General features: G+C 42.2%; 2 protein-coding genes across 3 annotated transcripts in view; both read right to left on the bottom strand.

The window, feature by feature from the left end:
* Positions 1-2,911, bottom strand: part of LOC116721754 (phospholipid phosphatase-related protein type 4-like) — a 32,700-nt gene extending 29,789 nt beyond the window's left edge. The window contains exon 1 of the mRNA XM_032565679.1: positions 2,267-2,911. Coding sequence (XP_032421570.1) covers positions 2,267-2,350 — 84 coding nt within the window. The 5' untranslated portion in view covers positions 2,351-2,911. The remainder of the gene's footprint in view (positions 1-2,266) is intronic.
* Positions 2,912-21,241: 18,330 nt separating this feature from the next.
* Positions 21,242-26,428, bottom strand: part of LOC116721488 (xenotropic and polytropic retrovirus receptor 1 homolog) — a 52,254-nt gene continuing 47,067 nt past the window's right edge. Inside the window, exons 16-17 of one of the 2 annotated variants that reach the window (XM_032565249.1) lie at positions 26,231-26,244; positions 21,242-25,572 (exon numbers count right to left, since the gene is read on the bottom strand). In XM_032565249.1, the coding sequence (XP_032421140.1) occupies positions 25,553-25,572; positions 26,231-26,244 (34 nt within the window). In that variant the 3' untranslated portion in view covers positions 21,242-25,552. The remainder of the gene's footprint in view (positions 25,573-26,230; positions 26,245-26,428) is intronic. The other variant, XM_032565248.1, reaches the window with a different exon arrangement.

Genomic DNA, 26,428 nt, shown 5'->3' with positions numbered 1-26,428 from the left:
AACACACTCCAGGAAGGCAGATTTTCCAGATTTTTTTTGTTTTTGAGGTTAAACTGTGGCAAATATCACTATAATTCAGAATTAGTGGTTATAAGTGCATTTCAACTCCATGATGCTGATTATTTTAGCATCATGGATAGAGGTTGATTAGTTTTAGACTTTTAGCAACTATTGAATCGGCAGTGCGGGGAAGAAGAGTATCCCACCTACTGTTTGTCTCCGTTTTTGTTAGAAGCGAAACCGCGCACAAAGATCCTCGTAAAAGCGCACGCCCCGACCGCGCACAGGGTAAAAAGCTCGCAGAGTTCAATTGATCGCTTTGGATCAGACAGATCCAACTGACTGATGAACCAGTGCAGATTTCTCTGCAGATGTGGACCAGGAGGAATTTGTGAAGCTGTGTGTTCAGACCGCAGTAGGTGAAGTGCTGGTAATTTAAGTGGAGTCGTTTAATTTCACTTATTATAAGTTATTGGGGCCACAATCAGTGGTTTTTGTCACTCCAGAGAAAAAGGTAGATGCATTCATCTCCTTTATGTGTGATGGGATCTGGATTCACGGTTCAACTAGGTGAATATTAACTAAAAATCCCCAAAGTAGCATATGTTAATATGATTATAATTTGATGGGTAAAAATAGGAGATGACCGATTTTGGTTTTTTTTAATGCTGTCGGTCAAATGATGGAGAACAAAAAAGTCTAGGGCGACTCCTGGTTGAATGTGGGTTTTTTTCGGATATATTTGACATGTTAGAGTTTAAAGCTTTCAGTTCCAGCAGCGAGGCTAAGTGTCTGTTACTGCAGCGCTGCAGTCAGAGGGAATGCAAAAATTCTGGCAAATGCAATTTATAATGAATTTGACGTAAATGAGTATATTCAAATTATAAATTTTTCTAGTGTCTATTTATTGAGATATTAATTATTTTGATAATGCCAGTAGTGACTAAGGTTGTCTGATGTCTTTTCCCATTGATACTAGGTTCTACATAGTTTTACGGTACAGGTCAGTCAAATGTCAAAAAATAGACTGAAATAGTATTGACTGAAGACGATAATTCTGTATGCCTTTATATGAAATGAACAGATTCTCCGAGGGGCTGGCAGGTTGGCCAGCATTTTTGCAGGGGCAGACAGAGTTTCCTAAGACCCGGCGGCGCCACTGCTAATGAGACGTTAAATAGTAAATGGACTGAATTCTTTGTAGCACTAGTCATACCAACAGATCAAATTATTTCACAATAGAGTCACATTCACACAGATTTTTATTCACACAATAATGATCAGATCAGTATTAAGTGCCTGGCTCAGGGGCACATCAGCATGTGGAAGAAGGAAACTTGAACAACTTTTCTATTGCAGGACAACTAACCCTAACCCTAACCCTAACCCTTTCCACTGAGCCAAAGTCACCCATTCAGACTTGGATCAGTCTGAATAGGTGAATGAATTTTCTAATTTAGTAGAAATAAATGAAAGTTTATTTCTATATTTTCTGAGTGGAAACACATTTTCAGCTGTTTGTTAATTTTGCTTGCTTTCATTCTGAAGACTGCTATGTAATACAGCAGAATAGTTACAGCATGATGCATTTCATTTCATAGCTTTATTTAACAACAACAATAACCATCGTGTGATTTTGCAAATTGGGATGTCAGCAAGGAAAACATATAATCTCCAGCCAGAAGAGAGAACTAGTGAGCATGCTGGAGGGCTGCTCAACAGTCTGGAGGCGGTGAACCAAATGCAACATGACTGCAGGCTTTAGGCCAAGAGGAAAAAACAATTACACTGAAAGTCAGTGATTTGCTAGAAAAATGGCTAAACCCTAAACTGTGAGCATGAATGTCCAATACCATGATTAAATGGAACCAGGCCCTAAAGTGCATTAGGACTGTCTCATATGCTTTGTGTGAAGTCTTCACTGTTAAATGCCAATCAAAATATTTGCCTCAGAATTTTTGGGCCAAACTGCTGGATGCTGGATGAATAACAATATCCTGGAAACGACTGCAGAGTCACTGGCAGCCAAAACAAGAGGAGCAAACACGGCAGAGAGGAATGAGAATCAAACTTCCAACCCGCACGAGTCACTTCTGGCGACAATCAGAATAACTACAGAGGGGGATGGGATGGAAAACATCAGCAGTCCACCTGACTGACATCTGATGGATGGATGGATGGATGGATGGATGGATGGACAGATTGATTGATTGATTGATTGATTGATTGATTGATTGATTGATTGATTGATTGATTGATTGATTACCTCCACAAAATAAAAGCACGGCAGCAGAGTGACACTGTCCTTCGTCTCCTTCCCGGCTTTCAGTCGCTCCTTGGCGCGAGACATGACGAGCGGCCGATGGTCTCCCCCGGTACCGGGAGACAGTGAACTGTACTTGATTCCCGTCGTAATTTTGGCGAAATTCCTGCCAAGTCCCTGTCCGCCCACACCTGGACCGAGTAAAATTAGATCCCTACAGGCCAGCCTGCATCAGCTGACGGGGTGGACAGAAGGCTCGCTGCCTACAGAGCAGATGTGTCCGCTGTCGCACCTTCGGCTCAGTTTCTTCTCTTCGAAAAAGAAAACGTCAGCGCAGGAATCCAGTCGCTGTGTCCTCCACACATGTCAGTGGAAAAACAGTCTCGTTCAGAAACGTGCGGCGTCTCTGAAGCAGAGCAGAGTTGAAGTCCCGCCGCAGCTCCGGTCATTCAGTCAGCAGGTCTGTAGCCGCTCTGCTGCAGCAGGTGGACCTCTCTACCTCAGCCAAAACAAGCCACATATCCTGTCGAGGATTTCAAAATAAGCTTCTCCTCCACCGTCTTTCTTAAGCACAAAACACACCGAGAGCAGCGCAGCGGGCTGCGCAACGTATGACGCACACCACCTATTACCACCCATGTTCAATTGATTTCGATTCAATATATCTATATACCGCTAAGAGAGAGAGAGAATAGAATATAGGCCAGTCAGGTTCATGTGAACGAGACGTATCCAAAGTTCGGCCATTTCTGAATTTAGAATAAAGCAAATCTGTCCTGTAAGCTCAACAAAAAATATTTTGAACTTTTTATCCAGGCTTCTGCATTCTTCTTAATTATCACTGACCCCATGCACTTTGGATAAGTGACCCATGTCCCATTCTTATTGCTGAACAGGCTAAATCCTAAACGCATCTGTTCAAGATCCTCTAATGATTCACAGATCCATTTTCTACAAAGGCCTATTTTGTTTGTTTCAATACAATCTTGCGCATTTAGTTCATTATTGAAAAGAAAAGATACATTTTTAAAACTGTGCTTCCCCGTCCCGCTTCTACCAAGTGCTTTTATTTTGGCCCTCATGGCAAAAAGTTTGGACACCACTGATCTAAGCCAGAGTCATTCCTCTATGCTTTAAGGCCCTTACTTTGTGAAGCTGTTTCCACCGTGAGCAGAGATTGTCAAAAATGTCTTGGTACGCTACAGTATTATTTTCTCTTTTCAGTCCATTCTGTGTGTGACGACACCAGAAGATCAACATTTTCTATGACCTGCCAATACAAACCACTGATAAAAAAAAGGTATAAACTAATCTCGCTTTTGAATAGAAGTCCAGCGAACACAATTACATGACACAAGAGTTTATGCACATCACGAGGTCTACACTGTGTGCACAATTATTAGGCAAGTTTTAGTTTTGACCATATCAACATTTTTATGCATATTTTCCAACTCCAAGATGTATAAACCTGAATGCTCATACTTATATTCAATAAGCAGCAGCAATAATAATAATAATAATAATAATAATAATAATAATATGTTTATAAACATATCAGGGGGCGGGTGGGTCCTAAGGAGATCAACACTCTATATTAAGGTGTGCGTAATTATTAGGCACCTTCTTTTCCTCAGGCAAAATTGGTCAAAAAAGAGATTTAGGTGACTGAAAAGTACAAAATTGTAAAAAGTCTTTCAGAGGGAGGCAGCATTCTTGAAATTGCTAAGATAATGGGGCGTGATCACAGAACCATCAAATCTTTTGCTACAAATAGTCAACAGGGTTGCAAAAAATATGTTGCGAAAAAAAGATGTAGATTAACTGTCAAAGATTTGAGAAGAATCAAACGTGAAGCTACAGGAACCCATCATCTTCCAGCACCCTCCCCGGAGTTCCCAGAAGGACAAGCTGTTCAGAGCTCAGAGACATGGTCAAGGTAAGGAACGCTGGAAGCTGACCACCACTGAACAAGACACATAAGTTGAGACCCCAAGGCTGAGCCAAGACAGACCTGAAGACAGATTTTTCAAAGGTTTTATGCACTGATGAGATGAGAGTGACTCTTATGGACCAGATGGACGGGCCCATGGCTGGATCAGTAATGGGCACAGAGCTCCACCTCACATTAGACACCATCAAGGTGGAGGCAGGTAATGGTATGGACTGGTGCTATAAAGATTTTTTGGGTTGAAGATGGATTCAAAATCAACTCCTGAACCTACAGCCAGTTTTTACAAAACACTTTCTTCAAGCAGTGATACAGGAAAAAGTCTGCATCTTTCAAGAAGATCATGATTTTTATGCTCCAACAAGCATCAAAGTACTCCACTATGTGGCCAGTTATGTAATAGTGTTTAGGTTGTAGAATCCCACTTGCTTTATATGTATCAGTGCAATGGGGAAATAGCGCCCCCGCTCTGTGTGGCTTACATGTTGCTGGCCCCTGTACTCAGAGCCAGTCTGTGAAAGCTGCACGAGAGGTGAGTTGCATTCTTCATCACACAGTGTAGAAAAGTGTTTGCAACACATAAAACACTATTTTTATTAATTTAGATAAATAGAGTGTAATTAATATTGACTAGATGTGTGCCTGGCACCAGTGTTTGTACATTTAGTTTCTTTAATACTATATGTGCTAAAGTTAAAAGCTAACATAACGTTCTGTTGTAGTGTGCTGAGTGAAGCTGAGCCGTTGCACTGATTCGAACCCCGATATGTTCTCATTCAGGAAATAAACTGCCTGATCACCCAGAAACTCCTTGTCTTCATTAAAAACAAATACACAACCCAGTCGAGGGGTTACTTGGGCCGGAGAGAGCTGGAGTTGTTCAACAATAAAATTAATCCTCAAAACTACAACTTATTACACAACTTGTGTAATAATTGTGCAAAAATCCATCCATCCATCCATCCATCCATTTTCCCCCACTTATCTGGGGTCGGGGCATGAGGTCAGCAGCCTAAGAAGGGAGGCCCAGACTTCCCTCTCCCCAGCCACTTGTTCCAGCTCCTCTGGGGGAATCCCAAGGCTAGCCGAGAGACATAGTCCCTCCAGCGTGTCCTGGGTCTTCCCCTCCTCCCAGTGGGACGTGCCCGGAACACCTCACCAGAGAGGCGTCCAGGAAGCATCTTGACCAGATGCCCGAGCCACCTCAACTGGCTCCTCTCGATGTGAAGGAGCAGTGGCTCTACTCTGAGTCCCTCCCGGATGACCGAGCTTCTCACCCTATCTCTAAGGGAGAGCCCAGCCACCCTACGAAGAAAACCCATTTCGGCCGCTTGTATCCGCGATCTCATTCTTTCGGTCATGACCCAAAGCTCATGACCCAAAGCTCATGACCATAGATGAGGGTGGGAACGTAGATCGACCGGTAAATCGAAAGTTTCGCTTTTTGACTCAGCTCTCTCTTCACCATGGCAGACCAGTACAGCGCCCGCTTGACGGCAGATGCTGCGCCAATTTTCCTGTCGATCTCCGGCTCCCTTCTTCCCTCATTGGTGAACAAGATCCCAAGATACTTGAACTCCTCCACTTGGGGCAGGACACCCCCCCCTATCCTGATTCTCATCCTGGCCGCTTCACACTCGACTGCGAACTGCTCCAGTGAGAGCTGCAGATCACGACCTGATAAAGCCAGTAGGACCACATCATCCACAAACAGCAGAGATGAGATCCTAAGGCCACCAAATCGGATCCCCTCAACACCTTGGCTGCGCCTAGAAATTCTGTCCATGAAAGTGATGAACAGAATCGGTGACAAAGGGCAGCCCTGGCGGAGTCCAACTCTCACCAGAAACGAGCCTGACTTACTGCCGGCAATGTGGACCAGACTCTGACACCGGTCATGCAGGGACCTGACAGCCCGTATCAAAGGGCCCGGTACCCCATACTCCCAGAGACACCCCCACAGCGCTCCCCGAGGGACAAGGTCAAACACCTTCTCCAAGTCCACAAAACACATGTAGACTGGTTGGGCGAACTCCCATGCACCCTCCAGGACCCTGCCGAGGGTGTAGAGCTGGTCCAGTGTGCCACGACCAGGACGAAAACCACACTGCTCTTCCTGAATCCGAGGTTCGACTATCCGACGGACCCTCCTCTCCAGGACCCCTGAATAGACCTTGCCAGGGAGGCTTAAGAGTGTGACCCCTCTATAATTAGAGCACACCCTCCGGTCCCCCTTTTTGAACAGGGGGACCACCACCCCAGTCTGCCAATCCAGGGGAACTGCCCCCGATGTCCATGCGATATTGCAGAGTCGCGTCAGCCAACACAACCCTACAACATCCAGAGCCTTAAGGAACTCCGGGCGAATCTCATCCACCCCCTGGGGCCCTGGCACCGAGGAGCTTTTTAACCGCCTCGGCGACCTCGTCCCCAGAGATTTCGAGAGCCCAACCCAGAGTCCCCTGGCTCAGCTTCCTCAATCAAAGGCATGTTGGTGGGATTGAGGAGGTCTTCGAAGTATTCTGCCCACCGGCCCACAACATCCTGAGTTGAGGTCAGCAGCACACCATCCTCACTATAAACAGTGTTGGTGCTGTACTGCTTCCCCCTCCTGAGACGCCGGATGGTGGACTAGAATCGCCTCGAAGCCGTGCAGAAGTCTTTCTCCATGGCCTCTCCAAACTCCTCCCATGCCCGAGTTTTTGCCTCGGCAACCACCCGAGCAGCATGCCGCTTCGCCCGCCGATACCCATCAGCTGCTTCCGGAGTCCCACAGGCCAAAAAGGCCCGATAGGACTCCTTCTTCAGCCTGACGGCATCCCTCACCGAAGGTGTCCACCAACGGGTTTGAGGGTTGCCGCCGCGACAGGCACCGACAACCTTGCAGCCACAGCTCCGATAAGCTGCCTCGACAGTAGAGGCACGGAACACGGTCCACTCAGACTCAATGCCCTCCGCCTCCCCCGGAACGTGTTCAAAGTTCTGCCGGAAATGGGAGTTACTGCTCCGTCTCACAGGGGATTCCGCCAGACGTTCCCAGCAGATCCTCACAACACGTTTGGGCCTGCCAGGCCTGACTGGCTTCCTCCCCCACCACCGGAGCCAACTCACCACCAGGTAGTGGTCAGTGGACAGCTCCGCACCTCTCTTCATCCGAGTGTCCAAGACATACGGCCCCAGATCCGATGAAACGATGACAAAGTCGATCATTGAACTGCGGCCTAGGGTGTCTTGTTGCCAAGTGCACATATGGACACCCTTATGCCTGAACATGGTGTTCGTTATGGACAATCCGTGACGAGCACAAAAGTCCAACAACAGAACACCGCTCGAGTTCAGATGGGGGGCCATTCCTCCCAACCACGCCCCTCCAGGTCTCACTGTCATTGCCCACATGAGTGTTGAAGTCCCCCAGCAGAACAAAGCAGTCCCCAGTAGGAGCACTCTCCAGTACCCCCTCTAAGGACTCTAAGAAGGGTGGGTAATCTGAACTGTCATTTGGCCTGTAAGCACAAACTACAGTCAGGACCCGTCCCCCCACCCGTAGGCAGAGGGAGGCTACCCTCTCATTCATCGGGGTAAACCCCAACATACAGGCGCCGAGATAGGGAGCAACAAGTATGCCCACTCCTGCCCGACGCCTCTCACCTTGGGCAACTCCAGAGTGGAAGTATGTCCAGCCCTCTCAAGGAGACTGGTTCCAGAACCAGAGCCATGCGTCGAGGTGAGACCGACTATTTCTAGCCGGAACCTCTCGACCTCACACACTAGCTCCCGCTCCTTCCCCACCAGAGAGGTGACATTCCATGTCCCAAGAGCCAGCTTCTGCAACCGACGATCGGACTGCCAGGGTCCCCTCCCTCGGCTACCACCCATCACACAATGCACCCGACCTCTTTGGCCCCTCTCACGGGTGGTGGGCCCATGGGAGGGGGGACCCATGTTTCCTCTTCGGGCTGAGCCCAGCTGGGCTCCATAGGAAAAAGCCCGGCCACCAGGTGCTCGGCATTGTGGTCCCCCTCCAGGCCTGGCTCCAGAGTGGGGCCCCAGTGACCCGCGTCCGGGCGAGGGAACACCAAATTCAAAGGTGCCGTTCATAATTGGGGTCTTGTGCAACATTTATCTTTGTTTGTGCATTCATATGGCAGTAAAACTATTATTAATCTGAAGCAAACACAGCAGGCTTTGGGGAAAAACAAATGGATAAAAAGAAATTGAAACTGTTCTCAACCCTTGAGGTTGAAAGGTTCAATGGAAATCAGGGGCTAAGAGGGTGGTGCTGCAGCTGCTGCAGCACCACCCTCTTCAGCTAAGAGCTGGATGGCCTTTCCAGGCAGGAGGTAGGTAAGAAGATGGTCTTTTTGAAAACAGAGGTCCAGACTGGCCCTGAAAGGATGTGGGGACAACTTAGAAACAGCTTCAGTTCCAACAAGTTACTATGGCACCACAGAAGTCTTTCAGTACCATCTGTATGGATTTTTTGGACATGTTCACATGTTCTATATTCCATTTTTCATCCTACCATTTCTGAAGGTTCTTTATTTTTTATTATACTTTTGCTGTTGGGTCTTTGCCAACTGTAAACATGACATGGGACACAAACGTACCAATAACTTGACAGAACCTCAATTCAGAAATGTAAACAACCTTGTAAGATATTTCATTGTGCCAATATGCCCAGGTGTAATTTAATGATGCAAGGTTCAATAAATTTGTCATAAAAACATCTTTTTCTAAGGTTAGCATACATGACTACAGATGCCCCACTTGTAGCACACCAGAATCATGTTTGTAATAATATGTGGGACAAGCTCCCTCTGAGGGGAGGATGGACCATGTCCGCCCTCAGGAAAGAGCCTGCAATATGCCATCTATGCTGAGACAGACCACTACCACTCTATTCCACACAGCGTTGGGAAGAAAGACAACTGCAGGAAAGGCAGAGCAGCACATGAAAAAGCTAATGTGATCTTCTAATGTGAAGAAAATTCAGAGGCCAAGTTAATAATAAACATGCATTTTAAGTGCATAAAATCCATTATATCCAGACAGCTACTTTAAAAATTAATGTCAAGATTGCTGTTTCTGCAAATCACAAAGCTGTAGAATAAGAGCTGCTTTTCATCAGCATATCAGAATTTCAATCCCTTCCATGTCCACAGGTGTATAAGATCCAACACCTTGGCATGCAGACATGCTTTAACAGCCTGTTAAAGAATGGTCTGAGACAGATAGTCTGGTTCTTCTGCTTCCTCCCAGTTCTCCCAGTGCTAACTAGGAACAATCAATCAGAGCCAGGAGTCAATGACAGTCTCATCCCCATCCCTTCCCCCTTGCTTTCTGCTATTCTGCAACTTCTTCCTGCTAAATCAGTGCCAAAGCTATTTAGCATAGCCACTGATAACGGCGGATAATCAGTTTTACTATAACACAATTTATTGGGGCCTGCCATGCAAAGCAATGGCAGGAACCTATTACTATTGTCGGAGAAAGTGTTTCTTTCTTCTTCTTTATTTTTCTTCCGTAACCGTTAATGCGGCTCGTACCGCTGGGTGCAAACCTACAAATGAGGTATCAAAACGCGCAGAAAATTCACGCCATTCCAGCTATTACTTTTGGTGGGATTTGGGCTTAACGTGGCGACATAATTCGCAAAAAACTACGAAAAAAACCACATTATAAGTCAATGGGAAAAATCCTAGAAATACCCTATTTTTGAGGATTTTCTGTGTCGTCACAATTTCACCTAGAAATGCCATTCAAATTTCATTTTGTAGATACGTCTGTGATCTCTTCGAAAGTGAAGACGGCTCGTCGATACCAGTTACGGTTTGTCCACAATTTGCCTCTAAGCGACCCAAAGTTTCTCATTTTTCCTAAAGTTAGAGTGCGTCTCTGGCTGCTTAGAGTGAGAGATGAAGACAACTTTTTCAGCCCAAATCATTTTTGAAATCGCCATCACGCCCACAAATATCGCACGATTAGTATCAAAATCGGTCCTGACATTGATACGCCTGTCTGCTCCGGTAAAATGTTTTCGAAATTTATCTAGACCGTACGGTTTTCTGTCACGGTGCTTCAGAGCAAAGTCATGCGACAGGATTTTCTGAGGCTGTCTGAGGCTCTCTCCCATGTATTTGAATAGAATTTCAGATCTGGGCACAACATTTCTTTCTCTCATCACTGTAAATGCTCTGACTGAGGTACAGATATGAATCTCGGGACTATAGCAGAAGACACATTGCCCTCTTATACGCTCGAAACGCTTTTCGAATATGTATTACGGTTCCCGAACACGAAGGATTTGTTTCCAATGCTTTTTTTCAGTAAAACGTGTGAGCATGTATGACTCACAGCTCACACCTGCTGAGACCATTATTTACCATGGCAACGGAACTCAAGAGGCTATTGGCTGGTGGTCAGGACTACAAATACGCATCGCTGTAGTTCTATCTATCCTCAGTTGAAACAGATCAGGACTGAGAACTGGCCTTTAGAACTACTTGCTGCTATGGGCTGTATATAACTGATTTAACTCAGTAACTGTTACACATGGGATTAGTTTGGAACTTTAAAATTAAGCATATTGAAAATTTCAAAATAAAAGCCCTGAATATTTTTACATGACGTAATTGCTCTTTTTGGCTTTATTTTACTTTTCCATCCAAAGCACTGTTACACATGGGATTAGTTTGGAACTTTAAAATTAAGCATGCTGAAAATTTCAAAATAAAAGCCTTGAATATTTTACATGACGTAATTGCTCTTTTTGGCCGTATATGACTTTTTCATCCAAAGCACTCTTACACGTGGTATTAGTTCGGAACTTTAAAATGAAGCATACTGAAAATTTCAAAATAAAAGCCTTGAATATTTTTACATCAGCTACTTGTGTTTTGAGCATTATATAACTATTTTAACCCAAGGACTATTACGCATGGGATTAGTTTGTCCCTTTGAAATGAAGTTTAACAAAACTTCCAAAATAAAAGCCTTGACAACATTTTAAATCGTACCGAATGGTGCACGTCCACCTCGCTTAACGTTCTTGCGGTTCTCCGCGTGCCACTGATTACGTCGCGGCGTTCTTTAGCGTCGATGCCGATTTGTAGCGACGACGCCGTGCCCAAACCCCACGGGCGCGCCTCGGCAGGCCCCGGCTAAATTTCTTCCGAAATTTTCTAGTTTGCATGTTTCTCTGCCATTAGCACATTTAGCAGCGTGTATACAAAGATGATTGTCAGTGCTAAGATCCTCCTCTTGGCTCTGATTGGTTGTTTTTGACCAGAAGAACATTTCTGCAGACAGCAATAGCAACACAAGGAGAAGGTGGAGGAGTTCGATCTTTTCACAGATTATCTGTCATTTATGACACTAACAGTTTCAACAAATATGTAAAAAAAAATAAAAAGTTTTTTATATACTGCATCTATAAAGAGTTGTCAAAACTCTGAACATAGCTCCAGTTCATCACCATATTTCTGACTCTTCCAACAACTCTTTAGTTATGGACTTTCTTTAGCAATGACTTGTTTTGGCTAGCCTGGCTAGCGGTGTCAGGGACTGTGCTGGTTGAGCTAAAAGCAGGGTCTAAACAGAACATTTCCATTTAAAAGCCCTTTTAAAAATTGGACTTATGTAATATTTTGTTTTTGAGTAACTGAAAATTGGGTTTTCTTAAGCTGTAAAACATAAAAGAACAAAACTAATTGCTTGAAATATATAACTCTGTGTGTCACATAAATACAACAGTGAACATTTTTCATATCAAATGTTTTTGCTCCAAACAGTGATAGCTCTTATTGAACAAACCTAATGGACTGCAAAGCAGAAGCAACAATGAATACAACCCATTGATGTCAAAGATATTCGTTTTCAACCAGTAATCAATGCAGCCTTCAGTTACAAGAATTCAATAAATTACCTGCTAAAGAAATTTGAACCTGAAGAAATGTCTTATTTCCATATAAACTCATCTTATCAAATCCTGCTTCTGAAAGCTCAGAGGAGAAATGAAAGCTTCTGCTCAGAATCAGACTCAAGGCTGCCATCTGGCGTCAGCAGCAGGGCATGAATGAGAAAATGTTTCTGTTTAGTAAAGTCATTAATGTTGGTATAAATCATGTCTTAATAAACCATGTCACTCTGACAGCAAGGTCACTAGAAAAAATACTCAGAGTATTGTCTTTACTCTGAGTGCTGTTTTCAATACATTGAACTTCTACAGCAGAAAACAGGGTCCAAAATGTCAGCCCTCTCAGGATAAACAAAGACTCATTTCATTCCATCAAGTAGTGACAATAAACTACTTGCTTTACTTCTAACATGTGCATAAAAAACTAATGTTTGAAAAAGTGAATACATTTGGAGAGGTGGTAAACATGCGTGGATCCCTTCTGGATACAGAGTGTCCAGATGGAAGACATGAGCCACACAGTTTGTTTGCCTAACATGTCAGAATGGAAAATCCTGGAAAATCAGCAATAATTTAGTGCTCAGCCAAGCTCTCCTTCTTATTAATACTGATAAAATAGTTTTTACTTTTTGTAATTTTAACTTACCTGTGACATGTCAGACATGTCAGAAATCCATGCTGAGACACGCTGTTGCACTTGTAAATGATTTATTATTACAATAAAATGATTTAATTTGTGCTTTGCATTATAATGGTTCAGCACAATATATTAATGAATTTAACAAAGAAAAAACACATTTATGTATTCAAACCTGAAGGCTTGAGCATTATCTAATGATAATAACATATACATAGGAAACCAGATATTTACATACATATTTTCTCTTACTCTGAATTTAAATCAGATCAAATTTCTCCTGTTTTGGTTCAGAATTACCAACAACATTTCTGTTTGCTAAATGCCGTAAAACATTTTTTGAGTCAGTGCCAGGAGTAATTGTCTTTTAAACTGTACAACTGAGGTCAAACCTTCCTTTCAAAAGCTTCTCCCAGCAGCTTGCTGGAGTTCTGGTCCATTCGTCCTGCAGAACTGAGGCAGGTTTGTTTCAGATCAGGGCTTTGGGATCACCACTGACTTCGCCAGTCGGTCCCAAACTGTTACTTCCTGGTTGATGTTTTTCGATGTTGCTTCAATATTTCCATATAATGTTCTTTCCTTATGATCCCATTTATTTTATGAATCGCACCAGTTCCTCCCTCCAGCAAAACAACCCCACAGCATGATGCTGCCACTTCCATTCTGCACAGTTAGGATGGCACAAGCGTTGCCGTTTTTCCTCCAAATGTAACAATGGTCATTATGCCCAGAAGGTTCTGCTTTAGTTTCCTCAGACCACAGGACATGTCTCCATTAATAAAGGTCTTTGTACCTGTGGACATTTGCAAACTGCAATCTGTGTTTTGATGCTTCTTTTGGAGTAATGGCTTCCTCCTTGCTGAGTGTCCTTTCAGCCCACGTAGGTACAGGACGTGTTTCACCAGACTGGAGCAGCTCCATGGTTCTCTTCCTGATATCTTGGCTCATTTCTGCTGACCTTCCCATTGTGTCAAAGCAGAAAGCGGTGTGTTCCACAGCCTTGAAATACATCCTGAGGTGTAACTTCAGTTTACTCAAATATGTCAGTGAGCCAATCAGAGGTTTCCAAAGCCATGACATCATCATCTGGGCATTTCCTCATTGTTTACAGAGACAGTAAACATATAGTATGCAAGTTCTGAATTCAAAGGAAGTTACAAAACACATCTTTAAAAAATATTCTCGATATGTTTTCTAGCATTTAGCAAATATAAGTTAGTTTGAACATTTTAACTGACCCAAAACAGGAGAATTTTGGTCTGATTTAACTTTAGACAGTGAAAAAAAATCTGTATGTCTTTTCATGTGGTGTATATGTAAACTTCTGGTTTTAATTGTCCATCATGAATCAGATTTCTTATTGGCAATTTAGTTTAAAGTTTACACAGAATCTGAAGGCCCAATCACAGAATCCTGATAAATACCTGCACCAAACCGAGGAAGCTAACATAGAGCTGCAGCTGTTTTGTTTTAGCAGATATGTTTGCAGCTGCACTATTTACAGAAATACAATAATAACTTGAGATGTATGAGATCAGCTTCTTCCTGTGGTTTTCAGATTATTTTCTTCTTTTCAACATCGAGCCTCATGTGATTCTGCTATGACAGTATTTCTCAACCTTTTTTGGGCCAGGTCCCCATCAAAGAATTTGTAGGCTACTTTTCACTGAATATTATTTTATTATTAATTACTAGCACTTCAGAGTAGAAAAATATTCTTGTTCTGAGCCATTTTAGTTGTTAAATGTTGAACAAAATGACCAGATAAAAGATGTACAACAATGCCAGTTTAAATTTTGAACCATTTGCAAAAAGACTGTGCTCTGAAACATTAAAACATGGATAGAACTCCAACCATATCAATCATAACTCTTCTTCTCTTCAGCGTTTCTGGTTCAGGTGCTGCAGCTCTGTGCTGCCTTCAGGAGAATGGGACATCAGAGTATTATTCATAAAATTTCAGCCACATGGCATTTACTGCGTTAACCAGAGCTTTCAGTGGAAAAACAAAAGTTCCAGATCCTTTTAATGCCACACAAATATGAGACAGGAACATGGATTATATCTTTATACAGACCTGTCTATTGATTTATAGATTAATAGTTTTGCTGGACAGAAATGACAAAGAACAAAGCTGGTTCTTAGTCAAATCCTAATGAGTCAAACTGAAAGTGTCATGGAGTCACTGAACAGCATCATGACATTAACACTGACATGAAAAATAATACTGAAGAAATAAATCTAATTAAAAACATAAATAAGTGATAAGTTCCTTACTGTTATTATATTTCTTCTTAGTATTAGATGTGGTCCCAACAAACCCATGGCACTTCAACAATATTATTTTACCTTCTAACTGAAAACAATGACTGTTTGTTCTTGCCATACAGTATTAATTATTGCTCAAAAGGTCTTGCCATACCAGTTTATTCCTCTGTATTTAATTTAGTTTCTTACTTTATTCTTGCATTTTGTTCTTCATTCATTTCCATTTAGTTTTCTTTGATTAGTATTATCCTCTCTTGGTTTATTATTATGTCTTCTTTAGTTTTTTTTCTTGTTAGTTTTATTTTATTGTTTGTATTGACGCTCTCCACCAGTAATCTTCACTCATCATATGTTTCACCTAATTTGACTCCTATTTTCACTGGATTCTCTGATCCTGATTCACATCTAGTTCGTTGCTCCACTCTACATCCTGGTTCTAATGTTTCAGAGTTTTGTGCAACGTGCGCGTCTTCTTCTTTTTTCTTTACCCCCTGCGGTGCGGAGCCGTCGGGAAACGCGTATCGACGGAGAACAGCAGACTGTAGTAAACCTTTTAGCTCAGGTATTCTGGTGATTAAAATTCAAAACTGCTGTCGTAATGCCGTTTCATACCGGATCACTTACAACACCGATGTTAACTGTATAAAATGAACGCTGCCTATCGTGGTATCACCCATGGAGGATTTATTATTATTATTATTATTATTATTATTATTATTATTATTATTATTATTATTATTATTTAAATGGGTTCATTTTTCAGAGGGACACACAGTGAGGGTAACGTGATTTTAGTCATCATATGTTTATAAGAGTGATATTCTGTTGTCCTTCCATGGAAGCGGGCAGCATCCAAACGGACAATAAAACACTTTTTAATATAAGTTGCTGCTTTGACATGATCACAGTACTGTCAAAACATATGTACAGAAATCCTCAATAAAACATACAATATTTGAAAATCAGACACCAGACAAGTGAATCATAGCAAGGCCATCAGTCTAACGCTGAACTGATGAGTTGAAGCCACTAGTAGCAGGAGAAGCTATCAGACACTGAAGAGAAGAAGCTGCCATCGATACAGTTGCAGCCAGACATGTTTTAATGTTACACAATACAGTTTTATCAAGTTGCTTAAAGTCTAAGTTGGTATTGTTGTGCATTTAATGTCACAGCTGCTGTTGTGCAGTGACCACTCGCACCTGATCATCATCCTCCTGATCTCCAGCTGCTGCCACATAAGGACGGAACTCTCCCTGCATGGCGTCAGATTGTTGTGAAACCCTCAGCGGTAACACCTTCAGACCTGCTACTGAGACTTGAGCTGACTGCCCAGAATCTAACCTGTCTGTCTCTGCCTAGATCCCTCTCCTGTCCATGATCCCTGACCCTCTCTGTTGGATAAGGACTTCCTGGCTTCGACCCCCCGGCTTGTCTGACCGGATACCCGTTTCGACCTGGACTCTGGACCCGCGGGCTCGGATCCCCTGTTTTCCCGGCCCGAAGATCAGGGGCCGCCTGATCCTGATTTGATTCCCTGGTTCTGACCCAGGCCTGTCTGACTAAGAGTTTGTCGACCTCCCAATAAATACCTGGTTTGTAATTTTCTGTTCAGTCCCTGTGTTCATCAGTGCCTGAGCCTGACATTTAAAGTGTAAAGCTTACCTTGGACCCCCCCTCCCCGCCCTGCGATCCTCTGAACGCCCCCGTTGAGAAACGCTATGCTATGACCAACACTCTTCGATTGTCCTGTTGGCTGATGCTGTACATAATTTATAAACTAATGCTTGTACCAAAATGTAAAACGAAAACAAAATGTGCAGTGAATGAGGCAAGTACTGATAACTATGAAGCTAAAACTGTCTCATAATTCACAAATGCACAGGACGAGATTTTGATGCAAACACAAATATATATTGTTTTACAAGCTGTTACTGGCCTGTGAGTTTGTGTGTGAATTTTGAGAATCTCCTCACGTTTCAATCCACAAATGTCTTTTTTTAATAAATGGTCTATCTGATTGGATGATCAGCAACCAATCAGATAGCTTCCTTGTTTCACCCAATCATATGAACGTTGGGGTAACCTATGTTTCAGCCAATCACATTAACCCATTCCCGCAGCGCTGTAGCTATGACGACGCACGACAGTTTGACCTCAGCCTGGCTTCTGACAGAGGAGCGGTAAGTGAAATATCTATCTAATGTATTGAGCTGTTTATCCCCACGTTATCATTATTAATGTTAATCAATTTAATTGTGCAACTATCATCACAACCTAGTGATCTAAGTGAGTAAGCTGTGCTATTTGGATCAAAAATACAAGTGTGGATCTCGTCCTGTGCAATTGTGAATCTTGGTCTGCATTTGTGAATTATGAGACAGTTTTATCTCCATAGTAACTGACCTGGGATCTGATCCTCATCATGTCTTCATGATCCAGATGGTGTCAGTGATCTGTGATCTTCTTTGGCCGATCTCTTCATTGTGCTAATCTCTCTTCGTTGTCACTTATAGATTCTGGGCCAGAGAACAATGTCAGTCCATCAAGGGATAATTCTCTCTCTTTTCCTCTCTCTCTCTCTCTTTCTTAAAGTCAGTGTGAAACACAGTTTGTATAAAACCCTGGTTTAAACACCCATAAGCTTGGGACTGAGATCCAGTGGAGAAGCTGATCATGTGTCTGAACCACCTCAACTGACTACTTTTCATTTAGAGGACTGAGACCTGTCCATCTGCTGACAGATTACTGGAAATCACCTGGTGGCACCACCATGCACACAGCAGGTAACTGTAACCACCCCCTCAATAACATCTCAAAGAGACAAAGCTTCTGCGGTGGGTGGTCTAGTCAAAGTTCAAACATAAGACCAGCTGAGAGTTTGTGGAAAAACTTTCAAACTGAAGTTTGTAGATGTTCTCCATCAATCTGTCTGAGCCACAGCTGCTTAGATATTTGGTAAAAGAAAGAAAAAAAGTCAACTGCATCCAAAAGTGGTTCTCCAAGTATTGGGTCAAGAGGATGAATATAAAGGAAAATTTGAATATAAATGTCAGATTTCACAATCATGCTCTACTCTATGTTGGTCTGTAAAATAAAATCTAATAAAGTTCTGGATGCAAGCAGCAGGTTGCCTGGTGGTGTCCAGTGGTCCGCGCTGACGGCTCAGCTCTTCTTACAGGAATCATCTCTCACTGACAAACTCTCTCAGATGCTCAGCTGAAGACATTGTTGCTGCAGCAGCACAAATATTCAGCATGATAAATGAACAGGAACAACAAAAGGACTGCAGACTTCAGGTTTCATAGCTTTGCATCATTGCCGCCCCTTTCTGGTGCCACATGCCTACTCAATAACTTAGTTTGTAAACTAAGCAAGTTGTAAAACGTGGATATATAGGCAGCAAATGAAGATTAAAGTTGATTTGTTAGAAGCTGTGAAACAAAACAAAAACTTGAAAAATGTGGGGAAGATTCACAGAGAGTGGACTGCAGCTGGAGTCAGAGCTTCAAGAACCACCACACACAGACATACCAGGACCTGGGGTTCAGCTGTCACATTCCCTTTGTCAAGCCACTGTTGAACAAGAAACAGCATCAGAAGCGTCTCAGCTGGGCTAAAGACAAAAAGGACTGGACTGCTGCTGAGTGATCCAAAGTTATGCTCTCTGATGAAAGTGAATTCTTCATTTCCTTTGGAAATCAAGGCGCCAGAGTCTGGAGGAAGAGAGGAGAGGCACAGAATCCACGTTGCTTGAGGTCCAGTCAAAGTTTCCGCAGTCAGCGACTGTTTGGGTTGCCATGTCATCTGCCGGTGTCCGTCCACTGTGTTTTCTGAGGTTAAAGGTCAACGTAGCCGCCTACCAGGACGTTTTAGAGCACTTCAGGCTTCCTGCTGCTGACCAACCTTATTGAGATACAGATTTCATTTTCCAACAGGAGTTAGCTCCAGCACACAGAGCCAAAGCTACCAGGACCTGGTTTAAGGACCGTGGCATCCCTGTTCTTAACTGGCCAGCAAACTCATCTGACCTTAACGCCATATAGAAAATCTCTGGCGTATTGTGAAGAGGAAGATGATGTGATACATCAGACCCAACAATTCAGAAGAGCAGAAGGTCACTAATCAGAGCAACCTGGCCTCTCATAGCACCTGAGCAGAGCCACAGACTGATGGACTCCACGTCACGCCGCATTGCTGCAGTAATCTGGGCATAGGCGTAGGAACCGGGGAGGATGGGGGGGACGTGTCCCCCCCAATATTGGAGACAGTCACATTCATCCCACCCAATAGTTTCACCGCAGTTGCGACGAATTTTGAAATCTTCCACTTGCGTGCTTTTATTTTGAAGGCGCACCGCATCGTCTACAGCACAGTGCGTCCTCCCCCCTCTGAACGGCTCAGAGTGTTTAGGAAGCAGCGGGAGCCAGAAACTCCGTATGAATGAGGTCAACAGTCTGTCAGGAATGTTGCCATGAATATCGCTTGTTTATAAAATCTTCCTGTCAGTTTACTTTCACATATATCACAAAAATATTTTTGGTTAAGCCGTTTTAATTCTGGAATTGTCACATGTCCAAAATTTTACTGCTAATTTTGTCCAAACGTTAGCTACTCTAACCACAATGTTTTATTTTATCAGAATGAGACTGAAAAATTAACCTTTTTATTATTTAAAGTGAGCAATGGCTATACAACACCTGATCATACTGACCACTTAACATGTGTATTATATTATATTAATTATATTATAATTCTAATAAAAACATTTGCTGTAGGAAACGGTTTACACAGTAAATAGAGTTGAGATGTATAATAATGTATGCATCTGAAAATTGTTAAGTTGTTTAAATTCTCATTCTGTATGATAAAACATACTTTTTTATCTTTAGTTAATTCACATTCTGATACTGTACATCACTGTAGTGTCTGTAAATACATGAATCCATGCAGGAACATCAGGCTGCAGACAGTCAGAGGGAGGCAGAGACAGAAACACAATCAGTAGATATTTTAGTTAAATGTTTGTGGCTGAAAATGACAGGAGAAAAAAACCATTTAGTCTGTTTACCTCAGTGTTTTTATGGCTCATGTTTGGTAAATTATTGAATGCAGGGCTGGAAAGTGAGACTGAGTTATCAGTTAGGAGCTAAGGTGTCAGTTAGATGTGAAAAGTATCATTTTTATTTATTTTGTAGATCAAACTGTTGCACTGATGTAGAGAGTTGTTCAAGAAGAACAAAACTTGATTTTAGATTTTATTTTTGTTGGTCAAACTGCTGGATTGAGTTTAAAACTGCTGAGTCCTATTTTATGAGCTGTTTTAGAAAGAGGCAGAACCTGTTCAATTACCAGTCAACTTACATCAATGCATTTTGACCAATAATCAAATGTCTCTTCACCAATAAAATATATCAGAATCTGGTAGCCTGTGTGCTACCAGAGTATTTAGCTTGCTAGTTGTGAGGCAAATGATAAAGTTTAGTGTTCAGTCCTGGAATGACAGTCATTATGCTACATGGATGCATAACTTTAATCTGATTATTGGATTGTAAATAGTAACGTGTTAGAATACTTGTTACAGAAACAAGGGGCCAGGTTAGAGTAACGCTTTACTGACGTGTTGATGGCACAATTGTTTATGATATTTCTGCTCAAGCTATTTACTGATCTGTCAGGTTTCCGATGTGCGTCTCCCCCCCCCCCCCCCCCCCCCCCCACGTTCCTACGACCTTGAATCTAGGAGCCCCAACTAAATACTGAGTGCTGCACATGCTCATACTTTTAATTTTAGTTTTCAGGTGGCCAACAGGTGGATTTCTAAAAATCCTTTTTTTGTATTGGTCTTAAGTAATATTCTAATTTTATGAGATAAAGAATTTGTCTGTGACAGACTGGTGACCTGTCCAGGGTGACCCCGCCTCTCGCCCTGAACGTTAGCTGGACATAGGCACCAGCACCTCCTGACCCCACTAGGGACAAGGGGGTTAGAAAATGGATGGATGAAGAATTTGTGGTTTTCATTAGTTGTCCGTTTTAATCATCAAGATTAAAAGAAATAAACATTTGAGATATATCAGTGTGTGCGTAACAAATTAATATAAAATACAAGTTTCACTCTGACTGGAATTGCTGACATTTCAACTTTTTCATGATATTCTAATTTTATGACCAGCACCTGCATATGAAAGAACACAGAGCCACTATTTACAGCTTTAGCCATTTTTACTACAAAATTGGAACAGTTTGGTGAACCAGGCACCTCTGTATCATCACACTGCTAACATACAGACAACAACAATAGCACAGTCATTGATTATACGCTTCTCAATCATTTCATAATTATATATATATACATACATAAGATGTAATCAGGAGTTCCAGAGTGTGGCGCAGCAGGATCAGGGTGTGGATAAAGTCATCTGTGTTCTTTTCAAAAACTGGTTAGCAGAGACAAACAAACACGATAATGTCACAGAGTGTTGATCGATGCGAAAGTTGAACTTTTTTTAATCATCTGTTCTTTGAAAGTCATAAGTGTCACATATAAACTGTCAGTAACTTTCATTCAGTTTGTAACATCATCCACTGACGAAGAGCATCATAACTTTTCCTGGAAGCAGACACCAGTTAGTTGATGTGGCCACTGTCTGTTCATCAACCAAGGAAAAGTCACACTTTGGAAAATCACGACCCCTTTAGGCGGAAACAACCTTCAAGAGGGACAGATGGAGCAGAGAGGAAGGTGTTGGCCTGAAGCAGTCGGTTCAGTCGCATAGACCTCAGAAGCAACCCTGATTGCCGAGTGATGCATACAGAGAACATTGAATTAATCAGAGCACTGTTTCTCAACAAATGACACTGTAACACTGTTGACTTATTGCTCAGTCCAAAGTCAGTTTAGGATTTTGCAGACATGCAACTTGAATTCTTCAGCTTTCTGCAGTTTATGACTCATGTAATTGACACAGTGACCTCTTTATCAGAACAGGCCAGAGAAAACTCCACAGAGTTCCCTGAAAGCAGAAGCAAAGCACGGCTTTCTGATTGGTCCAGTCACCTCTGGAGCGTTGTCAGGAGTTGGTTGGGATCTGTTGGTACAAAGTGAGCTATTCCTGATTTAGATCTTCAACTTTGACATTCCTAAGACATTCTGAAAGAACCTGGGTTTGGTGCTGCAAATTCCACTATTTAAATCAAGGTTCTTTAACACCTTTTCTAAATTAAAAATATTTAAAAAATATATGTTATGGCCCATGACTTAAGAAAACATTGCTTTTACCAAATGGTAAGATCTAAGTGAACTCTGTATCTGAAGACTAACAAAAGAAATAAAAATCACAACAAGCATTTTCAAAGATTTTGATGACATGGGCGACGCTTTACTTTGGGAAATATTTAGCGGAAGGATGAAAAGGGGAGGATGAGTCATCTGTCTGAGCCAGGGTTATGCATCTTTACTCATGATGGGCTGCTGTGTTTGACAGACTGCATCTTTCTATGGAATGTTAAAAAGCTTTAACATGGCCTAAATGAGGCTGAAACAATTAAGTGAAAGTGAGAATAAATAAATTTAGGTCAGTCAACTTATTGGTCCATTTTCTCATTGTAAAATAATGAAGATTTTAAGTTAATGTGCAATTGACAAGACGGGGCAGGAATGTCTGACGGGCAGTCCAGAAGCTGCTGCGATGCTTTACAATCAGCAGGTGAAGGTGCAAACATGCTGAAAATATCCTGAGTTCAAATCGCTTCCCACTCATCTCAGGCCCTGATGGGAAACACTGAGGCTCCACCTTATGGCTCTACAGCTGCTCCCTCATCAAAACACAAGGAAATGTCCACACACAAAACTAAACAGCACTTATATGGTCCAAAATTCTGACATTAACAGCCAAAACCCCTCAAGAGAGATTTTTCATGATGATTTTCTAAATGTACCTACTGAAAATATGAAGGTGAGCTCCTCATCCTCTCTCTACAGCAGAGCCAGCCAGCCAACAGAAGGAGGAGGAGCCGACTCACATGTCAGCTTCCTTCTGATCAAGATGGGATGGATCTTCCTTTCTGCACTCTTGGTTAAACCAACCAGCAAAGAACCTAAGTGTGACAACAGTCCAAGTGGCTCTCTAATGTTCAACCAGGTAGAAACCACAACATTAGACACAAAGCATCATCAACCTATTTGTACTACCAGAATCTAAAGGTTCTGCTCTATTGTGTCCAAACAAAGGCTTGGTGATGACGACACGGCTGCACAGATATGAGCTACAAACACATGAAAAACATGCACTGCACCAGCTTCCACTGCTGCTCACTGACAAACAGAAAACATTCATCCTTACAGGACGCCTTAAAGAAAAAGAATATCTCAAATTGCACAGCCTGGCAGGTGACATTAGGACAACATACTAGCTTCAAATGAAAACTATGATGGAAGTGTGCATGTTAGCCCAAATGTATACCAGATATATAGATTCCCAGCAGCACATTGGAGGCAGATCAGTTAACATTTAACATAGATTAGCTTCCAAGAACCTTCCATCTTATTCTGGGCGTTCCCAGTGTGGTCCAGCACACCCTGGTTCATGGAAGATGTGTCTGCTAACTCCTTCTACTACAGAACTGTTGACTGGTCACTTGTTCACAGAAAGCCAGGATTTTCAGTAATAAAACACCAACAGATCAGTCAGTGATTACATCTTAAAACCTGTGAAGAGTGGAGGCAGAACCTGTGGACGAGTCATCAGAATTCTGACACAGATTTCTTGCTTTTGAAGCAGAAATGTTCAGGTGGAGAACATTTGTTAACAGAGACAACAACCTGTGTTCCTCAGGCATAACCTGTGATTAATCACAGTGCTGCTTACACTCACATCTACAGTCACTAAAAGGTGAACAAAAAGAAGTCAGATTAACCCCTGAAAGACACGCATACAACGACTGGAACAGAACTGCTTTACTGCTCAACTTAACAGACTTAAAACTTCACATTACTGCTTTAAATCTTTTAAAAACAGATAGAACTATAGTATTAACTCCACGCCTAATAGACAGCATTTTGTTTCAAATAGAATGCTTTTAAATTCACTTTAGAAATAAAGGGAGATCCGTTTTGCTAATTTTATTGGTACCTAAATGTAAGCGAAGTAAAACTTTGGTATGAATCAACAGTAAAATGGGTTTGAATACTTTATTTGGGCCCAATGAGCTGATGTTGGAACAGCACCAGCTCACCACTAGAACCAGTTCTAAGGTAGATTTCAAACTGGATGATTTCATTTGCCACATGATCCTTCAGCAAACATATCTTTTCACTCTTATGATGTTCATGTTGGCAGTGTAAATGAGTGTGGGACAGACAGGTGACCTCTCCTCTTCATCATCATTCATGCACTTCAGCTAAACAAGTGCTAGCAGTAGAACAATTAGCCTTCCTGTTCTGGGCCCTTAGATTTTCAGTTTGGATTTCTGAGGACAGACACTGAGTTAGCAGGCGGTGTTTGGGCATTTCTCTCAGTCACACACCCACACACACGCCCACACACAAACAGGCACACACACCCCCACACACATTCAGGAGAACTGTCTTCTAACAGAAAGTATTTCTTCACACATTCCAGTGGAAGTTAGCTGTGGGATCTTCATTGTTTCATAAGGAACTTCATTCCAGCTGCTGTTCCAAACAGTCAGACCTTCACTTAATTTTCTGCTTGATTGTTTCTGAACATTTTCACAAACTTGACCAAATGAGTTTGTCTCATGATTACAACCATGTTTGATGATAGTCAGTGTGTTGATCGTCACCCTGGGTTCCTCATACATGCAGATACATTGAAATAAATCACTGCTCTAGTGGATGACCTTTTCTACAAAGTGCATGTTGGTGTTTCCAAAGCATGTAAGGTGCAAGAAGGCAGCTCTGTGATGACGAGGTGGGAGGAGCTAGAGACGAGGTGGGGTCGGGGGGAGTGGTTGGCTTGCAATACGTTGATCAGAACTGCATCATGATGGAGGGGAAGAGGAAGAGACCGTTTCAGTTTTCTTGTTGAGGAAGAAGAGATTCTCTCTCACTGTTTGGTCCAAATGAACAGAGGAACCCCCTGTGCTACTGAGGGCCCCTCTCAACGCTTGCTTTTTCAGTAGCTGCATTGTTCTTGCTGAGGCTCTGAGGACACTCAGAGTGATAATTGAGGAGTCCACTGCTGGGTAATCATCAGGAAGGATCATGCCCCCACTGGGTCGGGAAGAGTTTTTATTGAAGGTGGAGGAGCCGAAGAGCTGCTTTAAAACGCTGACAATTCTTCCCTTGAAATAACTGTGAACCCCAGCAGAGGCTTGTGGATAGGAAAATGATTCAGAGGTCAAACCTCGTCCTGTTCTTGAGCTCAACGCCCGCTCGCTGGGTAATCTCTAGCTTAGGAGGCGGAGTTTCCTCCTTTGAATAAATTCTGGACCCAGGCGAGGGGCGTGGCCTGATGTCAGGAGTCATCATCGGTGTCATCGATCAGAACTTTGGTGTCACGAGTCTTTGATCTGTTGGTGGAAAGGAGACATAGAAAACACACAATTATACAATAATATTAATACATTTGATGCCAATACTGTCAACGGTACCATAATAATAGTAATACAAATACCACCACTAATAATTAGAATAATAATGGTTAATTAATATGGCCATTTGTGACTGAACTTAGCTTAATTAACAGTAATATTGTCTCTCTAAATCGTTTTTTTTACTAACAAGGTGACTGACTGTTGGATGTGAATCTTTATCTCGGAGAAAAATAGATAAATTCCAATAATCAGTGGTTTGAACACTTCCGCTAATTTGCTAAAGCGGAGATAACTTTGAAAACATTTAGCACACTGAGCTTTCTCTAAATTAATTTTCCCAGATAAATTCTAAATTGCAAATTTACCTGCCCATTGTGTAGTAAACCTTCACTTTGTGCTTTTTAGTTTAGTTATTTTTCAAGTAGTTAGACGTTTATGTTCATTTTCTTATTTTGAAGTCACCTTGGGTCATTCCTGGACATTCAGCTCAACTTTGCTAAAAGCACTGACTGGATTTTTAAGAAATGCTCACAGAGACTCAATCTTTTAGGAAGACTTATTTGTCTTGGGGTTAGAAAACCAGAGGTTGTGTACAAGACAATTGTTGAGAATGTTTTAACTTTTCATCTCCTCAGCTGGTTTGGTCACAGGAGCTGCAGAATAAAAGACAAACTTTTAAGAATTGTTTCAATGGCAGGTAATTAATGGTTAAATAATGACAAAAAGCTCTGTCTCATCTGTTTGCTGAAAGAACATGGAAGACAGCAAGGAATATTTGATCAGATTTTAGAATCCATCCTTTTCTTCATCAGTATGAACCTCTGAGCTCAAGAAGGC

The sequence above is a fragment of the Xiphophorus hellerii genome, chromosome 6 (assembly GCF_003331165.1).
Source record: "Xiphophorus hellerii strain 12219 chromosome 6, Xiphophorus_hellerii-4.1, whole genome shotgun sequence".
Lineage (NCBI taxonomy): Eukaryota > Metazoa > Chordata > Actinopteri > Cyprinodontiformes > Poeciliidae > Xiphophorus > Xiphophorus hellerii.
Note: the sequence above shows the minus strand (reverse complement) of the source record. Positions and strands in the feature narration are given on the sequence as shown.